This window comes from Eublepharis macularius, chromosome 14 (genome assembly GCF_028583425.1).
Source record: "Eublepharis macularius isolate TG4126 chromosome 14, MPM_Emac_v1.0, whole genome shotgun sequence".
Taxonomy (NCBI): domain Eukaryota; kingdom Metazoa; phylum Chordata; class Lepidosauria; order Squamata; family Eublepharidae; genus Eublepharis; species Eublepharis macularius.
The window spans coordinates 33,277,679-33,294,818 of NC_072803.1; the positions used below are offsets into that span (position 1 = coordinate 33,277,679).

At 45.5% G+C, this 17,140-nt stretch overlaps 1 protein-coding gene across 1 annotated transcript in view; it reads right to left on the reverse strand.

Annotated features, from left to right (window-relative positions):
- Nucleotides 1-2,628: 2,628 nt before the first annotated feature.
- Nucleotides 2,629-17,140, reverse strand: part of ZMAT4 (zinc finger matrin-type 4) — a 138,066-nt gene continuing 123,554 nt past the window's right edge. The window contains exon 6 of the mRNA XM_054998445.1: nucleotides 2,629-2,917. Coding sequence (XP_054854420.1) covers nucleotides 2,902-2,917 — 16 coding nt within the window. The 3' untranslated portion in view covers nucleotides 2,629-2,901. The remainder of the gene's footprint in view (nucleotides 2,918-17,140) is intronic.

The window sequence follows — 17,140 nt, forward strand, 5'->3', positions numbered from 1 at the left end:
AAGCTTGTCAAGTATATAGGCAACCCCATAATATGAACCAAGAGCTAGGATTATTATAATAAACTGGGCCTCTAACCAGGGCCAGCACCACCACTGAGGTGTCGAAGGGGGCGCCGGAGGGGGTGCCGGGGGTGGAGGCGCACGTCATGGAGCTGGCGTGCCTGGCCTGCAGCTGCTGCAGCCAGCCAGCCCCCCGCCGCTGCTGCTGCTACCACTAACACACACCCCTGGCCAGATGCAGCAGCCGCGGGCCAGGCACAGCAGGCATTCGGGGCAGTGTGCAGAACCTCCCCATCCACCCGCCGCACCCAACTGGGAGCGCGGGCAGCCTCCGTGTGCCGTCCCAGCCACCCATTGGCCAATGGGGCCAGCTTACTGTGTGATGACAACATCACGCAGTCCGGGGGTCACGTGCGTGCACTATGTGCATACGCATGTAGGGGCAGCCTCAGGGGCCAGAAACCCTGGCACCGCCCCTGCCTCTAACCTTCCATAAGTCTGGGAAAGAACAGATGCCATACTGACAGATCATCTGAGCTCACGATTACCTGCAACCTGCCAACTTCTGAAATTCCTGAAGGAAATGGTTTAGGTTTTTCCATTGGACCCAGATCAGCCCCTGTAATTACAACTCATTCCATGATTAATGTGAAGCCACATGAACCAGAATTGGTACACATTTTAAGATTTGCATTTCTAACATATGCAACAAGTTGAAGCAGACGTTGTTTCCAGTTGCTCCAAGGTAGCGATGGGCAGAATTATTCCCTAACCATAATGCTGGCCTGTAACACAGGGTACTGATTGAGCTGGAACAATTATTACCAATGTTTATTTATTATTTATTTATTTAGATATTTATACCCCACATGGCTCACAATATCATTTGCCCCTCCTCCATTTTGTCCTCACAACTCCGCTGTGAGGTAGGTTAGAAAGGGCAACTGCCCAAAAGTCACCCTGTGAGCTTCCCTTTAGGGATTTGAACCTTGGCCTCCCAGACACTCGTTCAACACTCTAACCATTATACCACGCTGCATATATACTCCTCCTCCTCCCTTACTATCCAGCCCTCCAATTGAGATCTCCCTCACACGCCCTGCTTTCTGTGCCCCTGTCTATAGAGGTGAGGTGGGTAGTGACCAGAAACAAGATTTGTTTCATTAGTGGCATGTAACCTGTGGACTCCCCTTCCCCTTGGGGTATGCCTCGTACCTGTCTAAAACTTTCCTTTCTACCCAGACTTTAAACTAGGGATTGATCTTTCAAATTGTTTCCCCATCTACTCTAGTTTGTTTTATAAGACTCTTTCAAAGCAGTTAGTTGTTTATGCTGTATTCGAACTCTGGCTTCATTTTTTCATGCTATGTTAACAGTTTGTTAATTTTTAACTCATGTTTTAAACATATTTTACCTGTAAGCCACCTCAAGCAGGTTTCCTGGAGAGGCGGCATAAAAATGTTCTAAATATATAAATTTATCAAGGACCTGCTGCGTTGCACTGGATTATTTTGAAATAGCATCGTAATACTTAAACATTTGTATAGCGCTTAAGTTCAAAGTGCTTCATGTACCCTACGTTGCTATAATCATTACAACAACACAGGAGAATACTAGTACCTACACATCACACAGGAGGAGGCTGAGCGAGAGTGCATGTGTGAGCTTTACCTACCTTGCAAGTTAAAGGCCGAGGTGAGTTTCAGATGAGGGACTTCCTGGTTCAGAGCTCGGTCTTTTGGCTAGTATGCTACAATGCAGATCCCAAGCAAGGTGAACCCAAGTATGACCAGGCCTCGTATGCGCAAAGGCCCTGGCAAGGTGCAGAGGCCAGTGTCACTGACTGGATGAAACATCCAAAGAAATGAACAGGAAACCAAAAGAATTTAAATACAGCTTAGTGAAATTTGTGGCTGGGGCATTTTCACATTACTAATAAATGACACCACAATGCACAGGCTGGTGTTTTCAATGCATTGTAAAATGATAGTGGGATTCAGTGTTCCTGAGTACAACTTCCAGAGAGACAACATATTTTAAGAGAGCTGAAGAAGGTTTGAAAGAGGAGGTCACTGCTCATGGCTGGGTACAGTCCTACTTTCACATTTTGTCCAACAGATTATGCAGGTTTTTGTACTGTTTCAAAAACCTGCACATCCAGTTTGACCAAAGACAACAGTGCAGCAAGAGAAATGTGTTCGCACTCCACGGGAAGCAGTGTTTCTCTCAAACTAGTTTAAATTATCCACAGATCTCATGTCTTTTGGACCTGTCTTTGAAATGAGTTTGGCAAAAGTTGAGGATTCACTCTAGTTTGAAGGAATTTCTTTGCCTGGCCTTTTCCTTTTTGGTGCTTAACGCAAGAAAAAAATTGAAGAATTCATCCATCTTACATCACCCAAAGGTTGAGGATCACCCCCACCGCACCTTTGATTATAAAAACCATGCAAAATAAGATGGAGATACCATGTTTATTTCTTGCTGAAGACTGTTTACTTACATCACAATCATGGGTAATTTAATAGGATCTTATACTCTCTGAAGAAATCTAAGAATAAATATGAAAAAAGAAAAAATATTTTATTCCAATGATATCCAAAGATGAACTTAAAGTTTTGTTTTGTATCTTACATTTTTAAACATATTCTTGATTTAAGATGAATATATAGAATCTATTTCCAAAGGGTAAAAAAATCCATCTGAATCTTTTTACTCACCACAAAATAAAAATAAAAGGAAAATCCATTCATTGCCCAAAAGCAAAGATTAGCTATACATGTATGGTGGCACACAGGAAGTGCTCATTGTCCAAGAAAGCATTATGTCTGTAGGCCAAGGGCTCTTCTGCAAAGAAGAAAATTGCGCTGGGTACATTTCACTGACTCAGAAACTGATGTCCCTCTATTGGTTCTTCAGGCTGCAAAAGAAAAGAGAAAAAAGAAGAATAGATTGCATAGGAACCATCTTAGGAACCATCTACTTGCAGGAGAGGAGAGAGAACGACTTGGTACCAGTGATTCTAATTTTCCTTCCATCAACTGACTGTACGGGATTCCCTTCTTCCCATTGCTGCTGCTGGGAACCTAGCCCCATGGCACAGAGTGGTAAGCTGCAGTACTGTAGCCCAAGCGCTGCTCATGACCCAAGTTTGATCCTGAAATGGCTCCAGGGAGCTGCTATTTGCCTTGCTGGAGAAGCTTACATACAACGGATTAATTACTCATCTTATCAAATTATAATCTTGATGTTGTTGGTATTTTTGATGTAAATTGCTAAGGCTGTGAGCTAATGCAATAAAGCTCATGATGATAATTACTCATCAGTTCCTCCAACAAGGCAAAGGGTGATGCACACATGTACTCTTGCACACCTGTAAAACTTCACCCCCAAATAATCTCCATTCAACCACACACATAATCACAACCATAATGCCTTTTTGCAGGGTTTTATCAACATGTACATGTGCATTGAGGGGGATCAAGGAAAAGAGGGAGGAACAAGAGGCACGTGAAATGGTGCATGCACAGAGCTCTGTACAAAGTGTGTAAGTAAAAGAATCATAGAACAACTGCAGTTTCCTAAAGCATTGGTTCCATTCCAGAAACAAGACCAGATAATTTAGAACACCAAAACCCATATGAAGAGAATTTTGGAAGAATCCCTAGTTTCAAAATACTGATTTACACCTTTAAATGATCTCTTATAGGCTTCCTGTTTCCATAAATTCCTCTCCGATCACTTTTTTAAACTGGAGGAGTGGCAAACGTTATGGTAATCATTAAACTTTGCAAGTAGGAGTCAGTAAGAGAATTCAGAGGGGAGGGAGGGTTAATGTAACTCCTTGTTAGATCATATGCAGGGCCATCTGTGATCTGGTTCTAGCCTGAAATGGGTCCAGATGGGACCCATAAGGAGCTCCTAGGCCCTGGAATGTAGTGATGACACACTGTTATGCACTGGCAGCAAACTGGCACTTCCCACTGCCCAGTTTTTATTTATTTATTTGTATGTTATTTATAGTCCGCCTTTCTCATTGAGACTCAAGGTGGATTACACAGTGTAAGTCAATATGATCAACAACTGGAGCATTCAATAAACAACGCAATAGGGCATGGATTGCTGAAATTTGAAAACAAGCATAATTCTGAATCCTGCTGAAATAAAACGTTAAGTAATTTGACATGACATATTAAAAGACATGGAAGCCACCCTGTAGGAGCGTATCTACATTAACTGACTGGATCCAGTAGTCCCCTTCTGAAGGTTATTTAGCACAAACGACAGCGACGGTAGGGAGGGTTACATAGGCGGCCTGATGGCTACAGAAGGATCTCATGGTCTGGATGCTACCACGTATGTACAGACTGAATTCTCATAGATTCCTGTTGCTATGGCTACACTGCACATACAGAAAAAATGGCCAGAAATACCCAGGTACTCCAGAAAATTTCCAAAGTGGATGAGTATTCGTTACCAGTGGTGAATCTTGTTTATGTAGGAAATATTTGGCACACATATGGAAAACCCCATGTTGACGGTACTCTGGACAGCTTCTCTATGCCTAAAAGATGATGATTTGTTCTTAAATGACAAGGCAGCGCTTTGCACACTGTCTGCTTTGGTGAAATTTGGTTGCGACTCTATACTTTCAGAGCAATCCTAAGAAGAGTTACACCGGTCTAAGCCCATTGAAATCAATGGGCTTAGACTGGTGTAACTCTGCTTAGGATTGCACCATTAGTACAATTTAAAGTGATGCAGAAACAATGAGTAATAAAACTTTCTCAAATGCTTTCTCAAAACAAAAAGGCTCTTAGCTCACAAACCATTCAGTAGTTTTCAAACTGCAATTAAAGCACTTAGGCACATCAAGACATCTATTTTCGCCTTCCTCCAAAAAAGGAAAAGCGAGATCTTCAATCTCTCAGTGATGGAAATATTACACATTCTCTTTTTAGAGGCAGTGCGATTATTCAGATTATTCCCAGTGGCAGTGTAGTAATGACAAATTAAAATGCTTTTAAATCCTTTCTAACTTTTATAATTATTCATCCGCTAAGAGTTATTATTGCACTTCAGACCTTTTTTCATATATCAGTCAGTTCTCTGCACAATACAGAAAGCACACTGAATAATCTTGTGGCTATTAATAAAAGTTGTAGCAGTTCAGATTATATTAAAAAAACCCTTTTCTAATTGGGGACAGATACGCTTTATTGCTCTGGCGCTTAACAAAATTTCATGGAGTTTAATGGAAATCTAACCAGGGAGAGAAACTTGATCATCTTGACAGAAATCATTTCTGATTATTTTTGTGGACTTCTTCTTTTTAAAACTGAACTAAGACAAATGCAGTGGTGGAAGATGTTTCCTGCCTAGAACGCAAGCATGAGAAGAAGCCTAACGAAGACATTAATTTGAATGCTGCAAAAATACATTCGGGAGTGACGGAGGAGCCTGAGCCATGATACTGCATTTCAAAATGGCGAAGGACAAGCAACAGAGGGCTTTGGAAGATCCACAGTAGAACTGTTCTTTCAGTGTAATGAAGCAAAGCAAAAAAACATTAACCTGCCAACTTTAAAGATTCCAGGCAAATCTTGGCAATGGTACATTTCCAGTACCAGAACACCACTAAAAATGAGAACAATTACATTAATACTTATCTACTGGCTTGAGGAACGTGCAGCACATTACTCACTCTTTTCTCTTATTGAGAAACAGTGTGGTGCAGTCAGGGGTCATTTCGTAGAAAAAGAGCTGGAGGAACTCATTAGCATGACTCATTAGCATATGCCACACCCCTTGACATCACCAGAAGTGTGTCATTAGTAGGGATGTGCGTTTCGGCATTCAGAATGCCGAAAGAATGCCGAAACAAAAGTGTTTCGGCTTCTTTCGGGGAATGCCGAAACGTTTCGGGGAATGCCGAAACGTTTCGGGTAGCCGAAAGAAAAAAGCCGAAACGTTTCGGGATTCTTTCGGCTTTCTTTCGGCTTTTCAATGGGAAAATGCCTCCGTCTTCCCGGACATCTGGGGGAGGCATTTTCCCACCGAATAAGCCCAAAATTGGTGGGGACCTTCCTCTAACCCTTCTCTAACAACCACCCAAGTTTCAGACAGATTGGACTTTGGGGGGCCATGTTATGGCCCCCCAAAGCAGGTCCCCCCATCCTCCCATAAGAAAGCGAAGGAGCAGCATATTGTTAGCATGCTGCTGCTAATCTTCTTCATTATTTCCTATGGGGAAAAAATGAAGAAGCAGGCTTCCTTTGCCAGGGGTGGCATTTTGCATACAAAATGCCCCCTCACCCTCAGGGGCCCTTCTCCCACCCCTCCTTCCACCCCCCACCAAGGCTCAGCCTGCTCCCACTTGGGGGGGGCCATTTCATGGCCTCCCCAAGTAGGTGCTCTAATCTCTACCACTGACAGCTGGGGGAGGCTTGTGTTGCCAGGGGTGGCATTTTGCATGCAAAATGCCCCCCCAGCCCTCAGGGGCCCTTCTCCCACCCTTCCCCCCACCCCCCACCCAGGCTCAGACTGCTCCCACTTGGGGGGGCCATTTCATGGCCTCCCCAAGTAGGTGCTCTTTTCTCTACCACTGACAGCTGGGGAAGGCTTGTCTTGCCAGGGGTGGCATTTTGCATGCAAAATGCCCCCCAGCCCTCTGGGGCCCTTCTCCCACCCTTCCTCCCACCCCCCACCAAGGCTCAGACTGCTCCCACTTGGGGGGGGGCATTTCATGGCCTCCCCAAGTAGGTCCTCTCAGCCCCTAAAGTCCACCCCTTACAGCCCCACACAAACCCAATTCCCCCCCAGCTGCCACACACAGACCCAAATCCCCACATTAGCCCCTCACAGACCCAAATCCACCCCCACCTGCCCCACACCCATAACCCCAGGAACAGGCTGGCAAAGGCCAGCCCTCTCCCTTTGTTCCCTATGCTGGGAACTTCTAAACTCTCTTTCCCTGGGCAATTCTGCACAGCCCAGGGGTGCCACAATGGTGGGCACACTTCTGAGTGCCAGCTGGTCCCTGTGAAAGAGCACCTGAACCACAGACACCCTCCCTCAAATTCCCCCACCACCTACAGAGATGGCTGGCCAGCCAGCCCCATTGTTCCCTATGATGGGAACCAACTGCACAACAAAGAATAAAACAAGAACAACACAAAATATAGTTTTAAAAAAATTATTTTCTCCCTTCCAAAGTACAAGTAGGCAAAGCATTATGACACATTACACCAGCAGTCCCCCACACAGAAAAATAACACAACTCACTTAACATCAGAGAATCACAAAGCATGATTCCTGTCAAAAACACTTTATTTCTTGAACAGCTTTAGGTTACACAGCAGGGGGGAACACCAAAGGGCATGGCAGCACTATCTTACACAAAAATAACACAACTCACTTAACATCAGAGAATCACAAAAACACAATTCCTGGCAAAAACACTTTATTTCTTGAACAGCTTTAGGTTACACAGTAGGAGGGCACAACAGGGCATGATAGCAATGTACTACAAAAAATGATACAACCCACTTCACCGTTTTTGACAGCAATTGTGTTTGTGTGATTCTCTGATGTGAAGTGGGTTGTGTTATTTTTGTGTAGTACACTGCTTTCCTGCTCTGTGGTGCCTTCCTACTGTGTAACCTAAAGCAGTTACAGAAATAAAGTGCTTTTGACAGCAATTTTTTGGGGTGATTCTTTAATGTGAAGTGAGTTGTGTTATTTTTGTGTAAGATACTGCTTCCATGCCCTTTGGTGTTCCCCCCCTGCTGTGTAGCCTAAAGCTGTTCAAGAAATAAAGTGTTTTTGACAGGAATTGTGCTTTTGTGATTCTCTGATGTTAAGTGAGTTGTGTTATTTTTGTGTAAGATAGTGCTGCCATGCCCTTTGGTGTTCCCCCCTGCTGTGTAACCTAAAGCTGTTCAAGAAATAAAGTGTTTTTGACAGGAATCATGCTTTGTGATTCTCTGATGTTAAGTGAGTTTTGTTTTAATTTTTCTGTGTAGGGGACTGCTGGTATAATGTGTCATAATGCTTTGCCTACTTGTACTTTGGAAGGGAGAAAATAATTTTTTTTAAACTTTATTTTGTGTTGTTCTTGTTTTATTCTTTGTTGTGCAGTTGGTTCCCATCATAGGGAACAATGGGGCTGGCTGGCCAGCCATCTCTGTAGGTGGTGGGGGAATTTGAGGGAGGGTGTCTGTGGTTCAGGTGCTCTTTCACAGGGACCAGCTGGCACTCAGAAGTGTGCCCACCATTGTGGCACCCCTGGGCTGTGCAGAATTGCCCAGGGAAAGAGAGTTTAGAAGTTCCCAGCATAGGGAACAAAGGGAGAGGGCTGGCCTTTGCCAGCCTGTTCCTGGGGTTATGGGTGTGGGGCAGGTGGGGGTGGATTTGGGTCTGTGAGGGGCTAATGTGGGGATTTGGGTCTGTGTGTGGCAGCTGGGGGGGAATTGGGTTTGTGTGGGGCTGTAAGGGGTGGACTTTAGGGGCTGAGAGGACCTACTTGGGGAGGCCATGAAATGCCCCCCCCAAGTGGGAGCAGTCTGAGCCTTGGTGGGGGGTGGGAGGAAGGGTGGGAGAAGAGCCCCAGAGGGCTGGGGGGCATTTTGCATGCAAAATGCCACCCCTGGCAACACAAGCCTCCCCCAGCTGTCAGTGGTAGAGATGAGAGCAGAGCACCTACTTGGGGAGGCCATGAAATGCCCCCCCAAGTGGGAGCAGGCTGAGCCTTGGTGGGGGGTGGGAGGAGGGGTGGGAGAAGGGCCCCAGAGGGATGGGGGGCATTTTGCATGCAAAATGCCACCCCTGGCAACACAAGCCTCCCCCAGCTGTCAGTGGTAGAGATTAGAGCACCTACTTGGGGAGGCCATGAAATGGCCCCCCCAAGTGGGAGCAGGCTGAGCCTTGGTGGGGGGTGGGAGGAGGGGTGGGAGAATGGCCCCTGAGGGTAAGGGGGCATTTTGCATGCAAAATGCCACCCCTGGCAAAGGAAGCCTGCCTCTTCATTTTTTCCCCATAGGAAATAATGAAGAAAGATTAGCAGCAGCATGCTAACAATATGCTGCTCCTTCGCTTTCTTATGGGAGGATGGGGGGACCTGCTTTGGGGGGCCATAACATGGCCCCCCAAAGTCCAATCTGTCTGAAACTTGGGTGGTTGTTAGAGAAGGGTTAGAGGAAGGTCCCCACCAATTTTGGGCTTATTCGGTGGGAAAATGCCTCCTCCAGGCGTCCTGGAAGACGGAGGCATTTTCCTTTAGAAAAAAGCCGAAAGAATGCCGAAAGAATGCCGAAAGAATCCCGAAAGCTGAAAGCCGAAAGAGATTCTTGTTTCGGCTTTCGGCTTTAACGATAGAGAATCTTCTTTCGGCTTTCTACTTTCGGCTATAGCCGAAAATTTTTGGCTTGCACACCCCTAGTCATTAGCATAACTGATTTGCATATGTCATACCCCCTGATATCAGCTATCCTGGCTGTTTTGGACCCAATCCTGGCTATTCAGGGCCAAAATTGGGCCCAAAATGGCAAAAAGGGGCTGAAAAATGGCTGAAAAGGGGCCCAAAATAGTCAGGATCAGGCAGCTGCTGAGTGCAAGAGTGATCCACCACCCGTCAGAGGCCCGATCCAGCCACCTGACATGTGACCTCTTTGGGGAACTTCTGGAACTGTGTTCCTGCGCGTTCCCCCTCAAAATGAGCCCTGGGTGCAGCGGTTTAAAGTGTTGGACTGGCATCAGGAAGAGCCAGGTTCAAATCTCTACTCTGCCATGGAAGGTTAATGGGTAACCTTGGGCCAGTCACACTCCCTCAGCCTAACTACCTCACAGGGTTGTTGTGAGAGTGAAATGAAGGAGAGAAGACAGGGATAAGCTACCCTGAGCTCCTTAGGGAAAAAAGCAGGATAAAAATGTAGCGAATAAACAGAAGTTTCACTTTGCAGATTCACCAACACAGATATGGTTTTTGCAAAGCTCAGGCTTTAGTGATGATCAAATGTTTCCTATTTTGTTTCTTTTAAAAATATTTATTTATATTTTTGCCAACCGTTTGGTTCTCCATTTTTATATTGTGTTTTTTTTAGAGGCATTCGTATCCCATACATTTATTCCATATGGTTTCATGACATTTTGAGAGTTATAATAAGAGCAAAATAGGCTTCAGTGTTGCATGTGAATGTAGGCTAGGATGAAGAGTCTGTTTCAGTAATTGGCACCAGGCTTTATCAGGTACCTACCAGGCCTCTGTAAGTCTCAGCCAGCCAGCCAGCCTGCCTATTGAACTTTCCCCAAACTTTTCCTACAGATTTCACAAACTCTCCCAGGCTCTGGCTGGCTCACAGCCCAGTCTTCTGATTGATTGGAAGCCTTACAAAAGCCACTGCACATTCTGCCTGACCTATCTATCTAATCTCAGTTCCTAACCCCTCCTTCCCTGCATATAGAAATTTACTCTACGGCCCTGATTGATTCCACTGGTGGGAACACATGAAGCTGCCTTATACTGACTCAGACTCTTGGTCCATCTCAGCCAGTATTGTCTATTCAGGTTTGCAGTGGCTCTCCAAGGTCTCAGGCACTTTCGCATCACCTACAGCCTGGTCCTTTTAACTGGAGATGCTGGGGATTGAACCAGGGACCTTCTGCATATCAAGCACAGGCTGTACCATTGAGCCACAGCCCCTCCCAAATTGCTCTTCTCAGATTCCCCTTTCAATGACAGAACCACAAAAGCACCCTTTGACTCAGATCTGGAAATTCCCACACGGAAAATAAAGTGCAAAGGATTTCCAAGGGAAACAAACAAGTCTAACAAAATTCCTCAGAGAGATGGCTTGCATGGCTTGCATCCACCGAGGAGTGTGAAAGCACACTCCCCGCCAAAGCAGCAGCAAGGGCTACTGGCCAGGAATGGCATGTTTTTCATGTTGGGGGGGAAAGTCCCCTGTTCGGTCCTTACTTTGGATCCACAAAAAAAACAGTATGCTCTGGGGAAAATATGCATCTCACTGTCACTAGTGATGGGGAAAAAATTGGACATGGGGAAGAGGATCAGAATCTGATTCCCTCCTCCCTCCCAGTTCAGCAACTGTCAAGCCCTTATGAGAGAGACCAGCTTTGCATGTCAGTACTGCCCCTACCGTGGTCCTGTTATTATTTTATCTATGTTATTTATAGTCGCCTTTCTCGTTGAGATTCAAGACAGATCAATTCAAATCACAGCATGGGAGGCTGTTCCGATTAGCAAAAGTATGCAAGAACAGATGAGTTAAAACCTCACTCCTGCTTGCATAGTGCCAATCTGAACCAAGACCCCCATGCAGTGGCTATTTCTTGTTCAAAACTGCTAGGAAGACTCCAGCATGAATATCCTAGACTCTCCTGTAACTAGAAGACTGTACAGCAAAACTTACGAAGAAGACCATACAGAGACAGAAGTGATGCAAGAGAAATGACACCATGAAGACCTTTGAAAATAAATTTAAGCAGCTCAGTAAAGACGAGGAATCCAATGGAGGATGTGGTCTTGGATCATTAGTCCAACTTGTCTGATCTATTCTTCTCAGTCTTTATATATATAGTGGATTTGCCTGCAGCCAAAGAAATCTTTTTTAAAAAATGGTAATGCAATCATAGGGGAGGGTGTCATTTTCCCCCAGCATGATAGATATAATATTTTGATTAGCTCAGATCTCGGGATGACAAAGCAGCTTATGTTAATAAATACCAGCTCCAATTAGGCATCTGTGCTCATAGTCTAAATAAAACCAACCGCTACTGTGCATCATGTCACACCAGTCCCCATTAAGTCATCCAGGCTTCAGCTGCAGAATTCACAATTACTAGATGATCTGCCAAGTAAAAGAAGATTCTTCCATTTCCCTATGATCTTAAAGGCATGTACCCCTTTCCAGAATTCCATGGGAATTTTCAGGAAGTGGTGCTATACAGAATGTTCATCTTAGAATATTTTTGGTACTCTGAGGAGGCACAAAACGCCCCACTCTAGTTTACACTCACGTTCTTTCTGGTTTCTGTTCTTAATCATTTTCAGCTTTGCTTCTCATGCTGCTTTTTTGGGCACCATTTTTTAGTCTATTTTCACAAAAGATTCTAGAGAGTCAGGGGTCCTATAGAGACCATGGTGATGTTCATGGCACCCAGTAACCAATCAGATTTCCCTATGTTATAAGATCAGAAAAGGTAAATGCTTTGCTCTAAGTCTAGACTGGTATGGGGCAAGGACACCTCCATCAGTGAATCAATTGCCTTCTGCAAGATCAAGAGGACCAGGCTCAGGGTCAAAATATATTTGCAATAGGAGTTGGGTCATGGGTTCCCAACCCAGCGTTTGGTCAAATGTAATATTGGGGGAAGTCACCTTCAAAGTGTTCTGTTGCTCTGCTTAACTCAGGATCACTGAGCGGGGGGGACGGGACTTCAGGCTCCCCTCTCATGTCATTTTTGCCAGCAGAAACAGCCATGGGAGAGGCTTTTTGCCCCTTCCTTGGGTTCTACTTGCAAAAACAGTACAGGAGGCAAACCCTCACTGGCTCAGCACCAGGGAAATGTCCTGCCTGGAGAAGTTTCATTGGAGTGCAACATAGAAAGATGCAGAGCTTTGACCTAGTTGCCCTTGCAGTGGGGAGACATCCCTGCTTCATGCTGAACATTTTCCATCCTTTTCATGCCTGCAGTTGAATGTTCAAGCACAGGGCAGCCTAGAAATGGGTCCCCTGTTCCAGCTCAGCTCTGCAACTGATTTATTAGGGTTGCTTAACTTCATCATTTGCTTTCCCACTGCTTTTGAATCTGAGCAACACTCATCTAATTTGCATTTGTTTGAATTTCTTTAATCTAAAGTGCTGGGGGGGGAAATCTATTTTTGTTGCTGTTGTTGGTTTCTGAATCACTGTCAGTGTTCTATGTACTCCTTTTGTATTTATTTATTCATGGATTTGATCTGTCACTTGCCCCAAGCTGAGTGAAGTTTTATTTTTGGAGGGGTTTTTTGGAGGGGGGAGTTAGGGTGTATCTCTGTCTAATGTGCAGAATCACTTCCAGGAAAACAGCTTTTGTTAAAAAGGCCAGTTCATGCCATAGACAACAAAAACAATTTTTTTATTGGGGGGCATAGTTTTTCCTGAATTAAAACTGGAAGTGTATTGCTGACTAGGGGTCACCACCACCACCACCCCAAAAAAACCCTGGGAAGCTTGGATTTGAGTTTAAGGAATCTTCAAAATCTGGAAAAGATTCTCTGATCAGGTTCAGCAGGATTAGAGAATCTTGGATTCTATGTAGGAGTTATGTGGGAGCTGGGGGCGAAGCAAACTTCACCAAATTTTCAGGGAACCTACTCCCCTTTGTCCACTAAAGACCCTTCAAGTTTCAGGAAGACTGGACCCTGGGGTAAAATTCTATAGACCCCTGAAGAAGGTGCGCCCAGTCATTCTCCATTGTTTCCTATAGGGGAAACATTTCCAAGAAGGCTCTTAGGAAGAAACACACAGGGGCATGGTGGCCACTGGCCAGAGGCACACTCCTAAATGCAAGCTCAATCCAGAGAAAAAGCCCAACAGAACCAAACTGAAGCAAGGGAATGGAATCCCCCCAGAGCCAAAGTGAAGCAAGGGGATCAACACCAAATCAAAGAATCAAGTCAAAACAGAGGATTCCACCCAAACCAAACTGAAGCAAGGGACACTGTTGCAACTTAGCCCAACTGAACCAGTGGCACTCACAGAAGCCAGGCAGACAGAGAGAGCTTCTGAATGGATCGAGCACTCACTCCCAACATCCCTGCCTCCTTCCCCCTCACTCCTGCCTCTGCCTCCCTCCTCTCCCCTTTTGGAAAAGAAACACACACAGGAGAAGAGAGATAAACAGCCAGCCAAGAGGCTAGAGCCACATTTTTAAATTTACCTGGATTGATCCAGGGGTCTTGATCTGGGGCCTGTATTGAATCCAGGATTCTCTCATTTGACCAGAGAAAGCTGGTTTTAGCCGACTTGGCAAAATCCACCTTTTTTACTGGGTTTCTGGACCCAGATTGCACACCCACATCATCTTTGTTCCTATAGTGATGCTTCTGTGATTCCCCACTTCCACTAGCATCAGACAGCCAGTTTGGTGTAGTGGTTAGAGTGTTGTACTAGGAGTAAGGAGACCTGTGCTCAATTACCCTTTCTGCCAATAAGCTCATGCCCAAACTACACACGACATTTTTCAACAAGTTAGGCCTTGGTTCTGGGTTCCTCAGATCCAATTTGCCTTCCCCAACAGCAGCTGCATGAAACATCCATTTAAAACTTTGCGGGTGACCAATTTGGGCCAGGACTGCGGCACAGGGGGCGGAGAGGCTCCTGCCTCCCTCCTATTCCATTTTATGCAGACAGAACAGCTCTAAGGTGAAATACCCCCCCCCCCTTTTGAAACAGCACATGCACAGAATTCTGCACATACAGCTCCAAAGAGGAGCAAATAACTCCTACTGAGGGCCCTTTTGGTTTGAGAAGGTGGTGGTGGTGGGGCCAGACCCCCCATGCTGCTATTCTGAGCCAAATGAAGCCCCTGCAGAGTTTTAAATTAATGTTCCACACATCTGCTGGGAAAGTGAGTCCATGTTACTAAAAAAAGGCTTTGGTAGTTTGACTCTCAGTGGTTGACTTAAGACCAGTTGCTCACCTACCTTACAAGGTTATCACAAGGATAAAGCAGGAAGGGAAAAATAAGTAGCACAAGTTATGTCGGGTACCCTAATCTGTGTGTTTTAGGAGAAAGGGGGTGGGGTAAGGACTCAGTACTTGAGTGACCAAGAGCAAGACTTGTAGCTGTGGTTTTTCAAGGAATACCTCAGCGTGTGTCACAACACACTCACAAGAACTAGCAAGCAGTAGAAGAATCACTGGATTTCACCCCAGGAGAAACTTTTCACTGAAGTCCAAAGCAGGGACACAGTGAGAAGTTTTTTTGGGGGGGACAGATGCCCCCCCCAAGGGCAAGCCACATGCAGCCCTTGGGCCACGTACCATGCAGTCATGTTTTAAGCATTTGTTTTTTGTCTGTCCTTTTTAGCAGGAAGCGCGTTTCTAATTGATCGTAATGTTTCCTGATGTGCAAATTGCATCAGCCATTGCATAATTCATGATTCAATCCTTTGGGGAGAAAAAGGAAGTAAGGGACTCTCATGCTGACTGTTATGCACTTTCTTTTAAACCCAGCCATCCCCAAACTGCGCCTAGAGCTTTTGCCTCCTCATTGACAACCATTAAGTAAAGACTAGCCACTCATTCCCAATGCTCAGCAAAACATTAGAATGATAATCTGCTAGCCAGGGTGCCGTTAGTAAGCAGGGTGCAATTCTTTCCCCGAGGAGCTCAGGGCAGCAGACATCAGTTCCCCTTCCCCATTTTATCCTCACAACTGTCTTGGCCCAAAGGCATCCACGGCAATATAAGGATCGCAAGCCAAGTCTCCAGAATCCTTGTCCAGCTCTCTAACCACTACAGCTACAACTACTACAAACAGGGTCCCTCGTGTTTACCAGAGCTACCACAAGGGCTCTCTTTAGTGGTGCTTGCCTTCGTTCCTTTCTGAGAACTAAGTGCTTACAGACCCACAGTTAGTTCATGAGACGAAATGCCAGCTCAAAACCAGGATTTCCTGGTAGTTCCATTTGCACACTTTAATTCTTTTTCCTGGGGTGTGGGCTCACATGGTCTACAGGGTGCACTCCACAAGGATCAATGATAAGAAAAGTCCCATCAATGAAGACAAGCAACCCTCAAGCCGAAAAGGGCTGATCTACATGGCAAGCCAATTCCAATACATCATCACAGCAAGTTGGCCTACAGACTGCATTTACCACACTCTTCACCTGTTGCGGCAGTTACATGTGAAGGCCAACCCCAGACACTTTGCTGTAAAAATAACAATGGACAATTTGCTGCCCTAAAATGGTGCCCAGAGGTGACTGACTGATTCCAGCCAATCTGCTGTGAGTTGTGTTCTGCTTTGTTTCAAATGGATTTCATTCTCTCTCTGCCTGACAGACAACGGCACAGCAACTGACATGGGGATTTGTCACATTCTATCTGCCACTAGAAATAAAGGATAAAGTTGACACGTGATTTCCCTCAATTGTTTTGGAGCTGGTGTGACCCCATTAAGAAAGCTCCACATAACTCTTGCCATTCATTTACCACTGGTCCCCATGGAAACCATGCCGCTCAAAAGGGCTGCGATCAGCACAAACAACACACTCTTCAAATTGCCTGGTTTCTCCAAGCCTGGTGTCTCACTTAGTGTGCTCACCCTTGTGTGTGCAGAGTGCATACAGAAAAAGAATACATTTGTTTCAGGAAAAAGCTGGTCAGACAATGACTTAATCAACCCTGCTTGCCTCATAATTCAAGTTTTTTTCATCCTTACAGCCCACAAAAGATGTTATAAGGCCTGGGCACGTTTTAGGGCCTGAACACATGCAAACGGTGAGTGGACTGTAGCCAGTTTGACAGACGTTTTTCTCAGCAATGGGAAGAGCTCCTGGGTTCAACTTTAGAAAGTCTTGGCAATTCTCAAAGAAACTAGATCCAGTCTGCCCCGAATCCTGAATGATCAGGTGATCAGCAATTAGGGTTGCCTGGTCCCCATATCCTTCCGGCAGGAGGAGGGGGACCTGGTACTCACCAGCAAGAGATTCTTCTTTGAGAATCAGCTTGTTTGGGGCCAAAATTGGCCCCAAGTGAAGTGCATCACTTCTAGAAGTGATGTCATTGAGCATGCCACACTTGTGCCCAGGGGGCCTGCTGGTGGTGGGTGATCACTGGGTGGCCTGCAACCTTAGCAGGCAAACTGCTGGGAGGTTGTCCACCACTGGAGGGCACTTGGGATCCCTATCTGAAATGGAATCAGAAGTTTAGTGTGGGCTCCTGAATGGAGTCAGCATGGCCTCTAGTATGCATCAATAGCCCTGGGGTGGCCCAAGAATGCACTATAGTAGGCCTCATCTCACATAATCTCTCTGGATCAGATCCACCCAGAATTGGTTGTGTCAGTAGAATGCCTCAACCCTTGAATGGTCAGCTTTCATCCACAAGAGTTTATGGAAATGGTTTGCCCAGTC